Source organism: Acromyrmex echinatior, chromosome 2, assembly GCF_024713525.1.
Source record: "Acromyrmex echinatior isolate Ae372 chromosome 2, ASM2471352v2, whole genome shotgun sequence".
Lineage (NCBI taxonomy): Eukaryota > Metazoa > Arthropoda > Insecta > Hymenoptera > Formicidae > Acromyrmex > Acromyrmex echinatior.
The window spans coordinates 7957088-7980271 of record NC_141853.1 but is presented as its reverse complement, the minus strand read 5'-3'; the positions used below and the strand labels follow the sequence as shown (position 1 = coordinate 7980271).

Sequence of the window (23184 nt, the reverse complement as noted above, 5' to 3'; positions counted from 1 at the left end):
ATTGAAATATATATTGTTAAGTGGATGGTCATCGTTGCAAATCTTGCGCTTGTCGATCTTGCTTTAGAGCAATATTCAATTGACGAGTTATACACATTTGTGTATAACTCGGATGGTACGCTTTGTTGAAATATTCATAAATAAAGCAATTGCTTGTGGTAAATCGGTTCTGGATTGTATCTCAATATCTCTCAGAGTTTATTGTCGTTTCCACAATTGGCGAGAATTGTTATGGCTCATAGAGATATGTATTAATTAATTAACCGGATGTATGCTAATTGATCGGCGAATGGCGCCGAGTTGTTTTAAAAATATACTTGTCATGTATGTGCAAGTTATGTACGTATCCGCTTATTATAATTTTCCACAAATTGGCTCAAATTTAATAACTGAATTTAAAACGTCAAATTCTCATTAAATATATTTTCAGAAGTATTTTTGTTTGATGTTTTACGATATTATAGAAATAAGAGAAAGAAAGAAAAAGAATTAAAAATACTACTTTATGTTTATTTTGAAATAATTCTAAACGAAAACTAGTATGTGTGTAACTATTACTAAATTATGTACTAAACTTGTACTACTATAATTTGCTCATTTTGTATGATTGCGAAAAGTTCAATTTTATATACGCTCTCATTAATTCATAAAATTCTTTATTACATTTGAATCGGTCTTAAAATAAAATATAAAATAATTTTTATGTTTATTTGTTTGTTTATTGCGATTGCGGAAACTTAAAGTAGTATCCTGCGTTCTCTAAAGAGGAAATGAAAAGAGAAATAGGAAGACGCCGTAAAGGGTGAAATAACATGAAGGCAAACCGCTAACTACGGTTTCGCGCGTATCGCCGGACGCAAACCAGAGAATTTTATTTGTGTCGTCGAGCGCGATAACATTAAGCAGGTCCAATTTCGAGCGTGTTCGCAATACGTAAGACGATATATATAAAGCTGTTTCAATCGATGAACGCACAATACGAACACTCGGCTTAATTGACGGTGTAGAAACAACCGTAAGGTACTTTAACCCACAATTCGTATGCGAGTAAGCCGGATATTCGATTTCCTTCTGGCGGGAGTAGTAAAATTCGTGAAGACTGTCCAGGCGTCCAGTTATTTTCGCGAACGAAAAAGTTAATTTTCCAAATCAAATAAATCACTGACGAGAGCCGGTTTCGCAAATGTGTTTCGCACGTAATAGTGGCTAGTATAAACAACAGGTTTCACCGAGTGACGTTGACCTCTTGTATACAGGATGGCCTTATGTGGAGATACAGCACCCGTCGTAGAGTATTAATCTCATGGATCGTGTAAAGCTACACGCGTTCTTCGCCCGACATGGTAGAAAGGTATGGCAAGGTATGGCGTGTAAAACGTGGAAACGACCGTCACGTGCCAGTGCGCAGGCGATGCTTTCTCGTTGTTGAGTGTCTTTTTTATTTCCTTTTTCGCAACTTCATCGAACTTTCGGTCGAGGAAAAATAGACTCTGTACATGTCAACGAGACAATCCAGAAAGAAGATTTTTTTTTTTTTTTCGTCCAATAAGACTTCAAGATGTTTGCATAAGACCCTGCTACTCTTTTCAAGCTCGAGTATAGCACGCGGGGGTCCGACGGGATCTTAAATCTCAGCTCCAGCCCATCGTAAGGGGGGGATTAACGTGAGTACGTGACTTGGGCGCGATCGAGTCTCGACTAAGGTGGAGGTCTCGCGTAGGTTACACGTACCACGAACTGCATATTTCCCGGTGGGCGATTGTTGCCGCGAGAGCTGTCGACCCGGTGCATTGGCAGGAGGTTATATACACTGTTACCAGCCGCGAACGCCACTTTCTCAATGTCAAGCAACAAATCTCGAGAACTGCTGGGCTAGATGGGTTGACTAGGGCCAGGGAGCTGCGCGGCGTTCGCTCGTAACGTTACTAAACAGCTCGTAGTCGTGCGCATGAATATACGTGCACGCGCACACGAGTATGCAAATCCCATAGATCACCGTACGGTTTCTCGACTCTCGTTCGCTCAATGCATGGGATTGTACAGGCTCGCTACATTGCCGTTGATAAACCGAATAGGTAGATCGAACGGTATTTCGAGAGGAAGCAGAGTCTCGGCAGAGAGCAAGGGGAGAAAGAAGTGTAAAGCATTCCTATTTCGTGTTACTAGAAGACCACCATCGGCGGAAAATTTACGTAGCTGTATAGCCCATCGAAATCCATTATCGTTGTACGTCGTCTCAGAAGTCTCGTCTTAGAAGTCCATAAAACGAGTCCGGTAAATGTCACGTAGTAAATAACCGCCATCGTACGCGCTATAGAGAAACGTTCCTTCCGCAAATGTATGTCAGGGGTAAATAAACTGATGGGGATGGGCTTGAAGATTACAGCCGTGAACACACGATAAGGAGCGAGGATTGAAAAATTGGCCCGACGGGAGGGCACGTAAATTCGGAAGCGCGCAACAACTTTCCGGTATTACGCGCGCGAGAATAATATAGTCACGTAGCGAGTTGATGTATCGTAAAATAGGCGATGTAACATCGCGAAAAATTATGGTTCATCGCTAACGGCGATGTATTGTATTTTATTTAAAATTTTTTATTATTATTGCAATAATAAATACGTATATTGTACTAAGAGTAATTGGCGATTATATTTTATGGCGTTCATTGTATATATGTATATATCTAGTTTCGTAATATTTTAATATAATTGATTAACAAAAAATTATTGAAATGTTAGGTAAATGTTGGACAGTGTGCGTTAGTGAACCCAATTATTGGACGAAACGACAAAAAATTTTAAATTTTAAGCTTTTAATGATTTGTACGAGTCTAGATAAATTTGTCATTTATAAAAATTTAATAAGACAAATTTATTTAGTATATATATCATTAAAAGCTTAATACTTAAAATTTTTGTCATTTCGTCCAATAATTGGATCATGTTCACTAACTGGTACATTTATCTTACAGTATAGAAGATAAAAGAGATTGTAGCATTCTTTCCTTCCCTAATTTTATATCGCCCACGTATCTAGTGGAATTCCGATTATCGTCGCATTTACGTTTAAGCGTAACTTTTTAATCGGTAAAAATCCTGCGCCCACAATAACATGTACATTTTTCGTAGCATGTAGCGTTAAGCTAAATAGTCACGTTCTTGATGTACGTAGCGCGAGATAAAAGCAATGTGGGATATAAAACGGAGGCGGCAGAAGCTCTGTCTCTCTCTCTCTCTCTCTCTCTCTCTCTCTCTCTGTTTCTATTCTAGTGGTTTATTTTGCCATTGCACAACCGCAAAATACCAGACCACTACCGTCGGTACATTACGGTGTATTCTGCGGGGCGATGCAACGGGGCGGACGGTTGGAAAGTCTATAAATGCGTCGCGGACTCGTATGTATCGTGGTACTTGCTACTTAAGCCAAGGATTCGCTTTACATCCTGCAGGCAGGCAGCGTACGTACGCGATGTATAAAATATATATCCTTTAGCGGCGGAGCGAAAGAGATTTTCCTGCCTTGAATTAAGCTCTTGTCGTTTGGTGACGAGACGAACGAACGCGACCATTTGTATGCCAAAGTTGTTGAAAGAATAGCATCTAACTTCTAAAGATACTTCTTATTTATACGTTGCAGCACGTGAGATACGGTCACGTCGTTTACATCAGAGAATGTTAATTAAAACATTTTATTATTCTCGCGAGAACGTGTTCTCAACAATTGCCGCTGTATATTTTTAACGAAACGCTTGACCTTTTTACAGATTGCTTTTCTACGTCGCAGAGAAAGCAGCATTCGCGCATTTAATCGCTTTTAGTTTCTAAAGTTTACGATTAATGAGAGAAATAATATTATGCGGTTCGTTGATGGGAAAGCTTTAAAGTATACTTCGCTAAAGTATCGATATTCGCCCGGTACTTGAAATAATTTAATTATCATTTTCTAGAAATATAAATATTATTTGATTTAAAATTTTCTCACCAAACTAAATAGATCAACAACATTATTTTTTTATTCTTATGAGATACAAGTAAACCATTCAACTACGTTTAACTATCATCTCATCAAACTATCTACGCAGAAAAAGTTTAAGTATTCTTACGTACTTTAAGTGACGAGGTTCCTTAAGCCAAGAATTTATCATGCTGTTAACTTAGCGCGTTTGCAATACTTACGATATATGTGTGTGTGTGTGTGTGTGTGTGTGTGTGTGTGTGTGTGTGTGTATGTGGCGTACACAATCGATTGGCTATTTTATTTTGCTCGAATCGCTAGAGCTCCACTAAACTCCGTCGTATTATGCATTGACCTGTATTACGTTTTTGCGCGCTCGTATGCGCGTATACGTTCATGTGATAGTTACTCGGTTCGTGAGCTGGTAAGAGACACGGGATGTAACGTGACGCATACGGAACGCTACGGCAACGACGTGTGGGAGCGCGCGGGAGGGGCAAGGGAAGAGGAATAGCCTGCATGTGCATCCGGATGGATTGCCGGGATTTTAAATCTGATAGGACGCTGATAGGCCAGCGGCAAAACGGGACGAACTGCAATTTTTGTTGTGTCGTAAAAAGTATACAGGATCTATAGTCGACACGGTTAGAAGTGAAAAAAGGGTGAAAAATCTTCGCAGTGCGTCATCGTTTGTTCATCAAAGACGATATTTAGAAATTATAGTGAATAATAATTTTTCCTGTTTTCTAAATTACATTTATGTATATGATAGAGATGATTTCTACATCCGATGTTATTATTCTTCGATCTATCTAAAGTAAGATTGAAGGGAAGTCATATATTTATTGTTTTGTGTGTGTGTGTGTGTGTGTGTGTGTGTGTGTGTGTGTGTGTGTAAAAGAGTAATATATTTTATTTGTCAAAGAAAAATTCTTAAATCTAGAATAAAATCCAGCACATCAATTTTACTCTATATACACGGAGAGAATTTTTTCTTAGAATTTACTCTGAAAATATGATAGTCCTGGGACAACATTGTATTTCGAACAATTTTATATAAATTGATTCTCTCATTCATTAATGAACCTATAATAAAATATAAAATAAAGTTTGATTAATTTTACTGAAGTACATGGTGAAAATCTTTAAACTTTAAAATATTGTATTGTTCCACAACTACCATATTTTCAGGGTAAATTAAAAAAAAATTCTCTTCGTGTATTGTGGCGTTGTAACATCGTGCATTGTAACACTAGGTAAAGATTTATTTCAAACGTAAGAATGTATAACTTTTTATATGTGTTACTCTTGGTTTAAGACAATAAGTCAATCTTATTTAACTCGAAGGAGGAAAATAGAAATTTGATCTTAATTTTAATATGTAGTAGTATTGTTTTATTTTTATGCAAGAGGTTGTGATAAGATTAAATACGTAAAGAATATTTTTGTCTTGTTATCAGAAACGTTTTCCGAGATATATACGATTTGATATACGCAACACTGTACTATATGTCATTAAAAAAGATGAAATATGGAGTGTGAATTAAAAATAAATAACAAGTTCTCCAGTAAAGTAAGTCGCGAAAAAATTTGTTGTATCAGATGTACTGTGTCAGAATTAGTAGTGTGCTACAATAATATTAATAACGCAACTTTATATAAAAAAAGAGAGAAACATAAAACAATAATGAGACAGTTTCAAAAATACTGGGACTTCATTATTTGGGGGATCCATTAAAAATGTGTGGGAAGTGTGTAATTCAAGAAATTAAGTGGTAGTACCACTTTCCGAGCATGTAACAAATTGCATATGACCCAATTTGCAAAATAATTATATCAGGTATATCTCATGCTACATTAGTTCCGATTACAAACGCTCATCACATAATTTATTGTTTTGTACTAACATATTAAATATCACTATTTTTAATTTAACAGTAATTATTGTAATAATTACTGATTGAAACACTTGTAACAAATTGATATATGTTCTCCATACAAGTGATTTATTACGGATTGCTAATTGTAACTGAATGTGAACTGAGTATCTTGCAGCACTTTTTGCTATATATGTATTACGTATTGTGCTTGACTATGCGATAATGTAAGTCCCGTGAAATCCGATAGAAATCGCTGAAATCCGATAATCTCGGAAAATTGATGGATGGCTATAATGACAGGGATTAACGCGGATAGTTACTGTTTAATGACGATTTCACGATGGTCGAATCTCGCATAACCACACCAGTGGGTGAACCTCGATTCCAACCAGTTAATTAGGACGCAACGCAGCAGTTTCCCCGAGAGGATTTCGATGCCCGCATCGGTGAAAATCAAACAGAAGGTTGATATCCGAACGGATTTGTTAAAATGCTTTACATTCTTAGATAACAAGTTTAATATTAAAAAATTTTTCATAAAGAGGTACTACTGTCAGAACATGGTACTGTCTTTATTTTTATGATCACTAAAATGGACTCTTTAAAGAATTCCATAAAAATAATCGATAATGCTGACTACTATTTTTAAGATTTGTCAGTTTTAGATCAATTAACAATTCATAGCTCGAAATCTACTGAATGTAAGAAATAGAATACTTTTTTGCTTTAATATTTTATTTATTTTTAATCTTTATTAAATTACATCGTGAGTTATTTAGTTGCTTTTAAGGGAATCCTAAAGTCATCTTATCAATCGAACGCAGTAATTTTTATACCAATTTTTCATATTATTTTTATAGATTTTCTTCTCTAGAATTAAAGTACGTACAATAATGCAGTCTAGCATGCACAAAATATGAAAAACGAAAAAAAGGAAAATGACAGTTTTTTGTCGATTTCTGACGTTGACTCGTAACAATATATTCTTTATATAAAAGTTTTATATTTTGTATGTATAAAATAAGCTTTATCCCCAGATTAAGGATTACATGAGAGAACTATGCATTTAGAAATACGTTTAGAAATGACCCTATGAGTTTAAGAAAACGAAGTGCGTGAAAAGAAATTATGCGCGTATGTGTACGTACAACATTGATGTAGTAGTAGTGTGTAGATTTACTACATACTTCGTGTTTCATAAAGCGTATGTAATACGTGTTGTAAATCATATGTGTGCAAGTCGGTAAAACAACCATTTACGTCAGAGTTTGATCTTCCACTTAGGATCCCCTATGCTTTTATGTTTGTGTAAAAAATTAAAAAAAATTTCGCATAGAAAAGAAATATTATACTCAATATTATAGCCGTGCCATATTATGTTGGGACGAAACGAGAATCTATAAAATGCACTCACAAACTGGTAGTGTACAGAGGAAAAAATATAACCGCTCTGTGTACTGAAAGTTCGCACGAAAATTCTATTGGCAGGGACATCTGCGGAATTATGTGGAAGAAGACAATCACGAATGCAAATATGAGCGCGCTGAAATATAAAATTCTGCTGTTTGTTTGCTTTTGTGAATGTAATTCGTTTTTCTGACTGTAACAACGGTGTACTGTTTTATAGAGTTATACAGAACGGATCATACAATCGATTATACGACATAAAATTTACTTTACAAATTAAAAATATTCATGGATGCGTAGAATAACTGTCCCAATTACTGTGCCTGTCCCTATTAGTGTGCTTTTGTATTTCGATAAGTCATAAAGAAAACTAGCACGAATAAATAAGAAAAGATATTTTTTCTTGTTAAGTTAAATTATTAAGGCATACGATACCGAAGATAATATTTTATTTCTTGAGTATTAAAGTATTTTAAATATTTTTCAAAAGATATGAGAAATTTATGTGAATCCAGTAATACGTACCGCAAGATTTTAAACTTGTCCCTATTAATGTGCCCTGTATTGGAGTTGAGAACATTGTGTTATGAGTGTACATTGAAATAAATATAATTGAAATAATGATTTATGTAATATTAACTTAAACAATTAGCTTAAAATTCACCTATTTTAGTAACTATATGTTAAAATGAGTCAAATGTGGATAGGCACACAAATTGGGGCACATTAATAGGGCCATCGCCGAGGACTTATCAAGAGGAACAAAAACATGTTTTTTATTTTTGTCAAAAATATTATAAAGTATTAACATTTCTTAGATTAAAGAAATATTATATGAAAAAGAAATAGTTGAAAAACCGATATTGATTGCAAGATAAAATTAAAGTTACAATATTTAATAATTAATTCAGTAATAAGCAAGTTGACTAAAAGGCACATTAATAAGGACAGTTATCCTAGTTCTCTAAAATTTTTTTTACAATTAATATTATACACAAAATACGTTACTAATGACGCTTTAAATATGCTATGATCAAATCACTAAAATGTTATTTTAATCATACAAAAAATAATTATGACGCTAATATATGTATATACCCAAGCAGAACAACAAGTCATTATAATATCAAAATGATGTCAAAATGACTTCAAAATAATCACTAAAAATCATTTTTTAATCATTTCATTTCGATTCATTTTAATATCATTTTCGTTTAATATCATTCTGGGCGATATAATCCTTATATCATATTATGATTGTAATATACGTATATAAACATATAGACCCTTTCCATACGTAGATATACAGCAGCATTTTTAATATTAGCTAACTATATTAGCATTTAACTTAGCAGAGTTCAGCAGATTGATTTACTTTACAAAAGTTGTATTTCCATATTATCGAGATGTTTCCGCTCGTTTTTGAAAAACAAATTAATACGTTGAAAGTACGCTTATATAGTACAATATTATATCTGTCTATTCTATCGCGCAAGTTAATTCTGTAAATATTGATCACTCGACGCAAAGTGCGGCGCAATGACGACTATCATTTGCGTTTGAGAGAAAATGAAACCGCACGCGCGCTTATTCTCATGAGTATTCGCGAGTACTTCGCGGATACTCGAGAGCGCGCACAGTCAAAGGTATACAGTATACACGTACGAGAGATACACCGTTTTCATTGATGTTACTGCGTCACAACGAGGTCGCGTTGTATTCATTAAACGTACCATAATTTTCTCGAGTATCATACATTACGCATACTGCAGAAACAACTACCATCCGCACAAACTTGTCTCCTTTTTTTTTTTTTTTTAACAGGTTTACTCGCAAGCTTGGAAAAACAGATTTCGTTTTTTAAACTGAAATACACGAGCGCAGCATTATTGGGGCATTTATTTTCTTTATTTTTCCAGAGAAACATATTATTAAAAACGTAACATATTCTAGGAGTGACTGTATAAGCTTGGAATAAATTTATGTTTACGTTGCTTTTCTGTTTTTAATTAAAATAAAAATTTCCTTCCCGTAAAGAGAATGATAAAACTATTGAGGAGCTATTACTATACTTTTTTAATAATAATTAAGTTCAAACAAGGAAGGTTCGTGGAATGTTCTTCTTTAAAATGCTTTCATCATTAAATAGTTTATTAGATTACTTCCGAAGTTACGGAACTCGTATCGTGATATTCGAAGATACTCGAAATTCAATTTAATGAGATAGATAAGGAAGTAGCTTCAAATACGAAGATATCACGAAATCAAGAAATCTTGAGATTCGTGCTATGTTTTTCTTTTTGTCAAGATGCTCGAACGACCCACCCATTTTATGTTCTACATTGCAACACGAGAAAATATCGAAACCGAATACTCACATTTTAGATACATTCCCATTTGGCTCGTGAATTTTTTATTTCTACTTGAAGAACTTCGATGACATGGAACGTACTTATATCTAAAAAGAAACCAAAATAATAAAAAGATATTTTTATCAGCGAATATGCTGTGTGTGTGTGTGAGAGAGAGAGAGAGAGAGAGAGAGAGAGAGAGAGAGAGAGAGAAAGAGAACCTGGATTTACGATTCATCCAATATGATCGTTAAAAGAAAATTGCCATAACCTTATTATACGTGCACGTGTGAGAAACTTATAAAACCAAAGAAAAACCTATCTGATTATTTTCACGTTGGATTTAAACATAATTTAGAGCTAATATAATGCAAATAAACGCAAATACATGTAGGTATTAATTTAAAAACGCGATATTTTCTATCTCTATAAAAATTACTGTAGCATTATTCGTGATAAATGATTAAATCATAAATAGTGTAAATTGATTATGTGTACTCATGCAGAAAAATAAATTATCATCGCGCCAAAGGGTCCATTCTGATGTGTTGTTCTTTCGTGTTACGTATGCAGATGAGATTTAGAAAAAATCTAGCAGTACACTTCTAGAATTCCATTTTAGTTTCGCATTTCTTTAACTGCGCTTGGTTCTTTACCGCTACCCTTAATGCACTCGCGTCGGTTGATTAAGTTGCTTCTCGTTTCTCCTTGCCGAGTTACTTACCTAGGCTGGGCGGAGCACCGTTATTTTTCACAACTTCGTTTACTTTGGTTACCGGAAATCTGCATTTCGCCGCGCGCTATACGAAACGTCGTTACGCTCCGTACGACGTTCACAATATGACCGTATGAACTCACGTGCTACAGTAATGAGCGTGTAAAATATTTCATTATCGTTATGTACCTGTCGTTGTAGTAATATTTTAGCAATGAGATTACGTTTTGACTTAATATCAGTTAAAGTAATTATATATGTTACTGAAAATTAGGATAAATTGAATAAATAAGGTATGTATTTATTTATAATAGTATGTATTATAGATAATCTTTATCTCTTTCCCAAATTACATTTAATTAAATTATATTTAATTAAGTTACATTCATTTAATAAACAAATATTAATTTATTTAAAATTTCAACATATCAATGATTATTTTGCAACTTAAGCTATTTTAGGAATTGTTATGAGAAAAGTCTAAATATATATTCTGATAATATATCGCTTTTGCGATGATAAAATAATTAATGTCATTATATATATTATATCCTTATTTTATTTATGCAAAATAATGTATTAATAAGATTAGTAATTTGTTTAGAAAATCTTTAAAAGTTAAATTGAAATTTTTAAGAAAGATTTCTCTTTTATAATCTTTAATTTATTTATGGAACAAGGACAGTGCACCAAGTTAATATCAGTCTATTAATTTTATTAAAATTTTAAATACGTGTGCCAATGCGAAAATAGTTCATATTATTTTACGCCATTCTTTTTATAAATATAAATACCATTATTTTAAGGAAAGCTTGGCGAGAGAGAGTAAGCAAGCGTCGACATATTAGGGAAGTGGCTACTGACGATTTAATGGATTACTGACGATGGGACAAGAGACCAAATGCGCCTCTGAGTAAGCCGATTGCACAGTCCACAACTGTAAGTGCAATCTGACTTCTCGAGTTTCATGTCCGGAAAGATCGACAACGTAATGTACGTAAAAGCGGAAATGTGCATTCTAAATGGTCACGGCTAATTGGTCATCGAGTACACGGTCGATTAATTCGAGATAAATTTGCATTAAAAGTGGCAGCTTCGACATGTTTTGTCAATAAATTGCACCTTCTCATTGGGAGACGTTGTACTATAATAATACATTAATTAATAATGGAAATATTAATAATGTTAATAATGCAATAAAAAGCCAACACAAATTATTAGTGTGTGAGCTTATTAAAATGTCAATTTAAAAGAATAATGACAAACGTTTCGACCTTGCATTTTTAGGTCATCTTTGGTGCATATTTAAATGAGATTTTAAATCTAAATCGTAAATAATCTAACTGATAAACGAATTTTATCTACATATAAAATAATTGATGCTTTATCAAAGTATAATGGCTGGAAACTGAAGACTGAAGTTTCATAATGTAATAGGTTTAATTATTGAGTAAATTTGTGTTAATTATTTTATATACAGATTGTAAAATATGTTCAGTTATATTTGAGATTTATATTTGAAATCTTAACTAAATATGCATCGGATGACCCAATACTGAATGACCTATACGTACAGGATGACCTAAAAACAAAGTCGAAATATTTACATTATTCTTTTATATTAATATTTTAATAAACTCACATGTACTAATAACTTGTGTTGGCTCTTTATTGGTATTATTAACATTATTAATATTTTAATTAATTCAATAAGTTGTATATAAGCAATAACATAATTTTTCTATCTTTGTGCAATGTAGTGTAACAAAACGAAACAATATTCTCAAATTATATGAATCGAAATATTTAAATTTGTAAAGTCCAACTTTAAATTTGGATCGTTAAAGAGTATTCGCTAATGGCTACGAGCGCGAATCGGCGTTACCGAGAAATTATCTCGAAGAAATGTAATTCCATGGTGAATTAAAACGCAAAAGCAGTTCAGTTGCTTTTGCAGCCTATCTTTAGGATCCTCTGTATCGTATTCTCGATTTTCTTAATCGAAAACCGTCGCAGTTTGATTATATTTGAATATCGTAGTACATATCTGGTTGGCTCATGGACAATTAGACGGAAGTGCATTTCTAACCATTAGCTCGAAATGAATTCACATTTAGGAGGCCCAAAGGGCTGATGGGCAAACCTGATCAGCAAATTCGATTTTCTCTGCGTAACCCGTCTGTGGATTATTAAACTTATCGATTGGAACAAAGATTACGTTATCGAAGGCAGTAAAGGAGAGAAGAAAGTCAGCATAGCCACGGCAGGATATCAAAGGAGGCTTTAACTGTCCTTCATGTTAAACAATCTCGGTCTTTGTTTGTTCGGTTAGTTGACTATTCCGATTCTATTTCTGTTCTGTTTTCTTCTTTCTCTGTGCCTAGTTATACAAAGTTATTTCGTGTGAATGGCGTGAGCTAATTGCTATTCTTTTTTCTCGAAAATAGCGACGACGACATTTTAAACGACGACATTTTAAACGTTCCTCCCTTCCTCCCCCCTCCCTTCCTCTCTTTTTCATGTTTCTCGGTCAATGGCTAGTACGGTAAACGCAATTGAATTGGAATTTGTCGTCCGGGTACACACCGCGTCTCATTAGGCGACCGCATTATACTCCCTCGGGTATCGACGGTATCGTGGTACTCACCCCTTGTCAGACCTGACGACGACGAGCGATGTATGCAGTAAGCAGTGCCTAGCGATGTTGACGGTTTTGTAATTGCGCAGTTATCGATGCTCGATTTACTCCGCCAGTGAATTCGCCACGGATGCGTGATTTAGAATTTTTCCATGGTGCTATTATACTCAAGCCCCTCGTACAGCATAACGTTACGTCGCACCACCTCTCTCATATCATGCGGAATTTTCTCCTCATGATGATACCCCTGTGCAATAATCCAGATTATTATGAGTACAAACATCATTATCGATCACGATAGATTTAAATGTACAAGTACGTATGTAATTTAGAAAATGTTTTTCTCCTACGCAGAAGATACACAGTTCTCGTGCCATTCATGCAAATATTTTGAGTATTAGTTTAGAGTTAGCTGTAGAGCCAATCGATCAATCCACAAAAGAAGAAACATGCTTGTGGTCAATGAATAATAAAATCGTACAATCTCTGTTACAGCCTGAATAATAGAACTAGCTTAGCCGATACAAAACCATCGCGCATATTCCATCTATCGATTTCTATGATCTCGAATTCACAATCACTATGCTGCCATCAATTAATCACGATATAAATGAAACAAGAATCCCGTATACATCCCCGTACGCACGTGTGTAGAGTATGATATTACCAATCGTACTACATACTGCTCAATTTTTCATTCTTTTGAACAAGAAAATAAAAGCATTTCTATAGTTTTACAACAGTATACGGTATGTTTACAAAACTGCAAATTTCTAGATACTAACAACGTACGTTTCGTATTGCGCTTTTCAGAGATTCCGGGCAGATGGAGAAGGCATTGTCCGCACGGGCCGATGATGTCGGGTGCCGGCTGCAACCTGGTCGGTGAGGGAATCGCAGACGGAAACGTGGCGGCAGCCGGCAAATGCGTTTGCGGTCCGTCGGTGCCCTGGTGCCCGGGTGAGCCGCAGCCCTACATGTACATGACGCGGCACGAGTGCCGGCTCAATTTGGAGGCGAAAATTGCTTACGGTAGGACGCATTCATTCCATATGCGAGCTCCATATACTGTGATATACCGCGGTACCACGCGATACGATCCGCGTGTTCCGCTGCGGCAGCACGATAATGCGCGTCAAAGTGCACTAATGGCGAAATTAATTTCACGCTCGATTCGTCAAATGGCGCGAGTTACACCCATCTATCGTTAGGGGAATCGGACGTAATACGCGTAACGCGGGACTATCAATTTTAATTATCCCTCTGTGTTCATTAGAGCCGGGGGGGGGGGAAACTTGTGTAATCGATGAAAGTTTGTACGCGCTTGCTTAATACGTGTAATAATTTGTTCTTCTTTGATTTCTTTGGTGACGTTGTGGTTAATGATTGATGATGGACGGAATAGTTGAATGAATCGGAGAAAGCAAATATTTGAATAAATCATATTAATAAGAGAAAAGAGTCAATACAGTCGAGATCTTGGTGTTTAATAATATTTTAATATTTTAATAAATTCTAAATATATCTTTTAGTTATATAAACTGCGTATTATTTATTATCGGACTTGAAATGTATCCATAAACTAAAGCTGAAATAATAATACCACAATTAATTAAATTGATCGTCGATTTGACAATAATGCTACTAGTATCTCACTGCAAATAAACTTATTGCGGAAAATATTACCTCAACCAGAATTCGAACTTAGAATCTCCTGATTATATATAGAATGAGTGATTTTTCCAATTCCACCACTGAAGCATGTTATTATTTTACATTTATAATTATTTACATATTTTACATTTATAATTATTATTACAAAGATAAGGGATAAAGTATAAATTCTTTTTTATTGAAAATCATAAAAAATTATTAATTGGATTTCATTTTTAGAGATATAAAAAATAATCCAAAATACAATATTGTTACATCCGTTCATTTACTGTATCGAGAGAAACGAAAACGGTCTGCAGTTATGTTTGGCCATTTACTATGTTTTTAAGCATTTGCACTCCGTCCGTATAAATTTCTCAATGAATAGACAGTATTCATATCATATCGATGAGTTCACGAACCGATCGCGAAAATATCTTCAATGTATATCGTTTGTGAGTTATTGCAAAACATCAATGTTTATTTACTATTACATTTTTGCTCTCTTAGAGTAACCATGTCACAAAGTTTCTGTTTGCTTTGCGTTGTTTATCTAGTGTGCGCGTGCTACATTTTACGATAAGAATCACTGGCATGATAGAGAACGAAATCAGTCTCGCGTAAAAAGAAATGACGTTGTCGTCGTCGTTTTTCCGAATAAGATCAGGGATAGAGATCGTCCGCATTGTGCCACATGAATATCTTACACTACCGCAATACTACTTGCAATAATCAATACAATTTTTAGACCATGAGCGTCGTCGTGAAAACCATAAACATTTATTTGGTCCGTTAACAAAAGTCGTTTGCCCGATGCCAATAGTGCATTTATTTTAAACTCAATTGCTATTTTTTAAAAGCACTAACGCTTTAAAAAAATATGCGAAATTTATTAGACGCGTCGCAATTTCACCAATACGATTAATTAATTGTGCAAGCAATTACACCGATTGTTTATTTCATTATCGTTAATATTTTTAATTCAGAATCTTTATTTGCCATGAGAGAGCCTTGTTTTTCCTCTTTGTTTTTTTAATGAATTATTTCTGCAAGATATTTTCTTAAAAGTGTTTTTTAAAAGTTTAAATGGAGCTCGAATTTTCAGAATGGTCTCTTCTTCGGATGGACTTGTTTGCGTTTATATTACAAATAAAGTAAAAAAGTTGTTTGCGACTGGAAACCGGTTGGGAGCGAAGAAGTTAAAAATTGACAGTCATCATTCGCGCTGTATAGTTTTATTGCTTGATATTAATCGTTGTGTTTTTATCATCGGTCGTTACTCCAGAAGGATGTGCCTTTTTGGCTGTCTTTTCTCGTCAGCGCAGCTAGTGTTCAAATGTGGATAAAAAAGCGAAACAGTGGCAAGGTGAATGAAATACGTGAAACTATGTTGAGTGCGCAAACAGAGCGGCGTTAATGAAAAGAAAACATAAATAGTGTCGGAGGTGAGGACAATGACTAAGAAAATGGAAAAACTAAACTGAAGAGAGTACAGACAGTATATCGGTAATGAGAAAAAGACACAACTACGAGTCACGTTCGTGACGCAACGTACGTTCGTTCGTTATCGGTTCCGTCGTTTCTGATTAAAACACGCAAAAACAACCATCATGTGAGAGAGAAAATTGTGTTATTCCGTTAAAACTTTGAAGCAACTTTTTATAAATTTCTCTATTATCCAGCGCGATTTCCGATATACTGTAGTCATTCCTATATAAGAACTAATTGAATTTTATGTATCATAATGTCTTCTTTCGCTCAATTACATTAATATCGAGCGTCTTTTAAAAAAAAATGTTCACGATCTTTTAAAGTGATAATTCCACCATAAAAAAATTGATATTTCTAATTTGTTTAATAATAGAAAATAAAATAATATTCTCTATTTTTCACTTCCATTGAAAAATAATTTATACATTTTGGAGATTCATACTTTACATGTATGTATTATATTAATATATAGCACATACAATGTTATAAGCTGTCATGTGCATTCGATTTCTTTTGTTGTCAGCGCCAATAATTGTTCAGGCATTAAGAGAAAAAGTTTTGGTAATGATAAATTGACAACTCTGAAATTTAAATGTCTGCAACTTTTATAAAGTAATAAGAATTAAAATAGTACTGAATACTATAAAAATACAGTCATGGCAACAATATTTGTCAACTATTAATGGGTAGTGAAATAGCGACTCAACTATATAAACAGTTACATAGATTTCATATAAAAATTTGAGGACACATTGTAAAAAGAAAGAGAGACCATAAATTAAATAAATTTCAAAAATGTAATAATATTATTTATTTGTAGTAAATGGTTAATATTACTTAAATATTTTCTTAGTTCGTATAACTTGCTTATTGTTATTTGCCCTCAAATTTCTAGTTGCTGATACAACTCTTTTTTTCAAGTATGTTGAAAGAAATAACTGCGTGTAGACTCCATAACAGTTATGATTAGAGCTCTCATCCGGAGTTGCTCAGAATCAATAGTTAACTCGTTCTTCTTTCGAGTGCAACTTCCATCTCGACATAGTGCGGTGTTCAACGTGTAACGAGGTTGTTGGTGAACGAGTAACAAAAGTAGTTACCCTGGACGGTGCAGAAAGTTAAATTCGATTCGTTGAGAAAAGTTTAATCGCGTACGTTCTATAAAGGTAGAAGGCAGACGGATTGTTCTTTTGCCAGCGAGTTAAGTACACGAGTAAAATCCCTAAGTCCAAAAGAGGAACAAAGGAACCAGCCAACCAAATCCGTTTCGTTGAACCGAGGCATTTCCGATGTACCTGAATGACACTTTATAAATTAAAAGTGAGTCATGTAATGTTTTTAAGATGAACAGATATATAATATTACATTTAAACTAATATAAATAATGATTGATTACACAATTATAATACAAATATAAATATTTATTTATTGGATATTTTCTATTCTTTCAATTAAAATATTTTATATTTTATTATATCAGAAATATTATCTATGTATGATAATTATTGAATATATTAAAAAATAAAATGAAGAATGAAACGGAAAATTCTAGATTGTGTTTAATTATCATGCAGAATTATTATTGAGGATTAAATCATAATGGTACGAAAAATTTGTATTGTCATTTCTTGCGTACATTTTTATTGTGTTCAATGATGAATAGCGAGTATTTTCAGAGTAGACATCATTTGAAGCAGCTAACTGATTTGAATAGAGACATTTTAGTGTGGTGTCATCTCCCGCAGTGAAATAAACTGGTGTTTGGAACGTGCTGTGAATTTCATTGAACCTCATTGAAAGTAATTGTCTCCCAGTTAATTGAGTGCAATGCCCGATATTGTTCACCAACCACGATAAAAAAATCATTGATTTCGTCACGGGTGTATTACACCTCGAAATGCAATGTACAGGAAATTGCGTGAAATACGGGATAGAATAATAGGTACACAGTGTACATGGAATTGTATTGTATGTCTATTACGTTTATATCGGTATTTACGAAATACATTTACAGCGAAGATTTTTTTCACGTAAATTTCCATTAAAAAACCAAATTCCCATTGTATTATCTAGAATAACTATCGTACTGATTTTTAATAAATTTATGGTTTTTTAGATTCAATTTTCAAAGATAAAGATAATTATAAAAAAACACAAGAACTATTCATTTTTACTGATGTCAAATGTTTTTTTTATAACTCTTTCTAAAAATATTAATATATATGGAAATTAATTTTACCTTCTCTTTTATACTTTTAATCTAGGAAATTAAATGTTGTTATATTAATAAACACGTCTCAATAATAATATATTCTCGAAATAATTAACAACTTGATTTACATGTGCCAAATGTTTTGCAAGTATTTTTTTATTTTTTATGAATAAATAATGGGTTAATAACGGAGTTGTCTTTGACATATATACATATACATTGGTTAAATTGCTCGTTACCGCGGCCAACCTGTCGTTAGCAGAAATTAATTTGTTTAATAACGCGTGCGACGCGAATTTACTCGACTAGAAGTTTAGCGTCGACATCCACTTCCCAACACCTTCAATTCCAGTTTATGTTGGGCCATTATGCCTGATTCATTTTATATATCTATAGCCTAACAACTAGTTATCGAATACTCGTGGTAAACTTATTCGATACGCTAATCTATGGAATATGAAGGGAATTGCGAATTACATTACAGGAACTAATAAAACTTTAATAAATACTTAGCAAACTTAAATTAAATGCCACATGGCAAAAATTCGTTTGAGTGCGGGTTTTCAGTTCGCGATTGGTGTCAGAATGTTTGATTCAAAACATCTGTTGAATAAGTTAAATCTTTAATTGTTAGAACAGAAAAGATTATTTGTTCCTTGAAAAAGTTTCAATCAATTTTTGCGTATCTCATATCAGATGTTGTGTTTATATTTTAAATGACAAACTATTACAACTGGATCGTTTCCTTTACAATTTATTGGAATGAATAATCGCGAGAAACTTTCAAACTTTAGAACTCCGTTTTCAAAATTATAAACAAACTTTGCATCTCGCTTATAAAACTGATGATGCTATTGGAAGTAGTATCGAGTAGGAAATTAATACATTTTTCTTTTAACGATAAAAAGAATTTGTTTTTTTCTTCTTTCCTCTTACCTGATTCGTTTTTATTTCTATTGGAGTAATGTGACTGATTATTTTAAAACTTCTTGAAAGAAAACGCAATCAGTTTTTTTACGCAGCAGGAATATAAAGGTGCGCTTTACTATTTCACATATTTGTTTCCGGATTCAAAATATGTTTTGGTTTATTCGTCACATGTCAGAGAATGTAACATCGAACGAAAACATTTATGAAACATTCCAGAACGTCCTTCGATCCTTTATACCCTTGGCAATTTCTTCGTTCATAAATACTCCTCTCACGTCTCGGATCCAATCACTTTTTACTCTTATAGTATGGCGAAACAACGTAAAGTCATATTGTCAGAAGTGCTAGCTCGGCAAGGTCTTAAGAAAACCTTTGGCTCTTCACTTTGCTGCATACAGAATTTCGAAGGTGCACGAGTGTCCTTTGAGAGAGCCTGGCACGGTCAATTTTGCTCGTAAATTCTTTTTATGTAAGTAAAATGATCTTCGCAATATTTGGATTGACAACTGGAGATATCACGATACAGAAAATCAATATGAATTATAAAATGTATAAATAAATCTTGTAAGAAAATAAATTAAGTATATAAATTTAGATGAGAGATAAATATATAAAATTGTTTTTAGACCGGAAAAGACTGAAATTGCATATTTGGGATCTCTGCAGATGAATCAAATTACAAAGAAATAATTTTCTCAGAAAATTATTTCTCTTCTTATCATAAATTCATGAATTTTTAATTAAATATGCTAGAGTGCATTAAAAGTCTGAAATTGGAATATCTATTATTAGATATCTTTCAACGACGAGATGTCTATCTTTATCCAGCCGGGTTTTGGGTCAGAGCACCGCGATCGTGAGAAAACGATCCCCCAACGTTGATTCTAGCCTGGTTTAGACATTAGACTACGCAATAGCGCCGATATAAACACGAGGTCAGACGTGATCGAGTGACGTATTACCAATCGCTTTTGTACGCAGTCAAGTCCAATCTAAAAATGTCAGATGTCCGACGATCTAATTGTGAGGGACGAGGATGCGGGAGTGTGGAATTATGAACGCTAATGTAGTCGTGCCTTACAGTTTCGTACTCTTCAATAGCCAGTAACTTAATAATTGGGTCATTACAGGAACGCTTATTGATCTTTAGATTCAACTTAATCCCCGACGGAGATCTTCGTATGCACGGTTATGGATAAATTATAAAGCTATTTTCGGAATAGAAATGAAATCATTAATTTCATCGAAAACTATACCTATTTATAAATTAACGACTTGCTCGAAGATGTGTAAGATTAGCATGTGACGTAAATATAATTAGCAACGATGCGATTGATGATAAACAAGTTAAAGGAAATTAAACAATATTAGCGGATACTTTTTATCACTCATGTGTCTCCTCTTCTCTTCTCTCTTTTGTCCCCCTGTTTCATCCTTCTCCTCTAATCCATTGAAGTAAACGGAAATAAAAAATAAAAACACATGAGATAAATCTGAAAATAACTTACTTGTTACTTTTTTAAAATTATGGTTCTTAATAATTTAAATTTATTATTTTTATAATTAAGTAATCTATAAATATATTTTAGATGCACTGTTAAATTCATATGTCAAATTATACCCAATTTGAGATATTTTTAATCATTTCTACGGTTACCATTCCTATTCAATATATCATTAATTTAATAAAAATAATGGAATTAAATAATTTATCTCAAGAAAATGTATTAAATTCAAATTGAGTTGATTTTTTCTAAATACATAATAAATGTTGTAACATGTATATTATTTATCTTAAAACTAATCACAGAAAAATGAATTAATTTACATTTTAACACACATGGATGTTAAAAACAATAAGAATTTTTAAATAAAAATTATACGTTTCACGGATTTTCTCCGTGTCCAGATCCATTCTTGGAATGCCAACATTTCGTGACCTTGCAGTCCACTTCATCAGGGCAAGATTTTTTTTATCAATTATATTTTTATAATTCAAGGAATTGGATTACCATTGTTTCGTTGATATCCAACAGTGTGAGAAATAGTTCTTTATACGAAATTCATAAATGAATTTGTTAAATATTAAATATTTTTATAATTGCTTTGTTGTTTTATATTACTGTTTTTTACATTTTATATTAATAATCAACGCAAAAAGATACTAGACTGTATTTGTTTAAAAATTTGTTAATGTTGATTTAATGTTTACTATGAGTATATGACGTGAAAAGCTGATTGGATGGAAGGCGAAGGGCAGTCCCGGCTAGGTAAATATTAATAGTAAATATCGTAGTGACCGTCCGAGGAAAATTACTCCGTGGATTTGCCTGCACTTTCGAATAATCCGATATTTGCCTGGGACTCGCGTCGATGTTGCGTAAAATTTACTCGCTATATTAAACGTCCGGCGGCAATCCATTCGGATATTTATATAACAAACGTTTGCGGCAGCGCGAAATATTGAATTGCTCACCCCTAAGCAAATTCATAATCTATAACGCGTCGATACCCGCAATGGCGGTGATATTTAATAAGACAAGGCATTTATAGAGCGATTATTTACTATGCACCTGATTGAACAAAAGAAATAACTGAGGTATTTTTTGCAGAATATTGTTAGGCTCTTAAATATCCATATAAATCTTTAAAATCATTTTTTATCAAGCTTCAAGAAATACAATCGGATACAGTAATTTGCGTTCAAAATGATGCAAATGCATTTAAAAATAAATATATGTAGATATAAATACGAAGGTATAATTTTCAGTAAAAAATGTCATCTTATTCTTATACTTTCACATTTTTTTCTCGCATATTATTCTTCTTTCTGAACTTCTTTCTTTTTTATAGACTCTCGTTCCGTTACTTTTTACATTGTCCATCATCAATTGATTCTGACTAATGCAATCTTCTTTGTGAATTCATTCTTTAATCAATGCCAATTACTTCGCTGGATGACACGCGATTTGGTATTTTAATGGAGCTAAATTGCATTTACGGCGCTGGTCATTACGGAGACGTAATTATCGAAGACTGAATTACTTTACTTGTTAGCAGTTCTCGATCGAACCGAGTCGTTCGGGCACCCCCGATCGCGAAATAATGGACGTGCCCGAGAATGCTATCTAAGTTTAATCTAATGAAGTGTTTCGCAAGTACTCGTTAATTAATTCATGCCCAATATCCATCTACCGAGAAGTACCACCGCAGTCGATAAACTTCTAACTTCTGTTTCAGATGACCTCTATAATTCTGGTGACACGCCGAGTAGCACCGCCATCGAGGGTAAGTTACTTTCAACCAATTCCAGAAGTTTTCACGAATGGGCGGCTTTAATTGAGTATGTTTAGTATTCATCCGCTATCGTGTTTAAGGGATTAAAGGGAAATTATACGAGTCCGCGTTCCAACAGTGAACTACGCGTGACTCTTCCTTTGATACTGTATCGTAGCTTCAGCAGTATTCTACTCTCAGCATTAATACATGTATTCATCATTAACAAACGTTAACTAGATCGAAATGGTAGATAAATATGTGTTATCACTCTGTTGAGCGATAAGAAAAACTTTAAAAAATTCCTCGCGCGCGAATGTAGGTTATTGTTTATATAATTTGAATACAATATATTCTTGATTAAACAAATAATTAAAATAAAATTTACCACTATATTATTTATTTTTCACTTGATATAAATGCAGTTACGTTAATATATCTATTCTACATTTATCGGATTTTTTTTAACATTGCTTTTATGCCAGTAATTCACCACTCTGTTCAGTCACAGAATCACTAAAAAAATATTTTAAGAAATTTTGGCTAGAAGAACAAGAATCTCTCTTTCTTATTTAAAAAAATAGAAAGACAAAGGGCTAAGATTAATCATTATAAACTAAAAATTTTTAAACCATTAATAAATAAACATGTCTAGTTAAAATATAAATTTTAAT

At 33.4% G+C, this 23184-nt stretch overlaps 1 protein-coding gene across 5 annotated transcripts in view; it reads left to right on the top strand.

Moving 5' to 3' along the window:
* cmpy (crimpy) overlaps positions 1–23184 on the top strand; it is a 278714-nt gene that overhangs the window by 24585 nt on the left and 230945 nt on the right. For 4 of the 5 annotated variants that reach the window (XM_087402707.1, XM_087402709.1, XM_087402708.1 and 1 more), the window contains exons 4-5: positions 13762–13980; positions 22475–22522. In XM_087402707.1, coding sequence (XP_087258833.1) covers positions 13762–13980; positions 22475–22522 — 267 coding nt within the window. The remainder of the gene's footprint in view (positions 1–13761; positions 13981–22474; positions 22523–23184) is intronic. The other variant, XM_087402710.1, reaches the window with a different exon arrangement.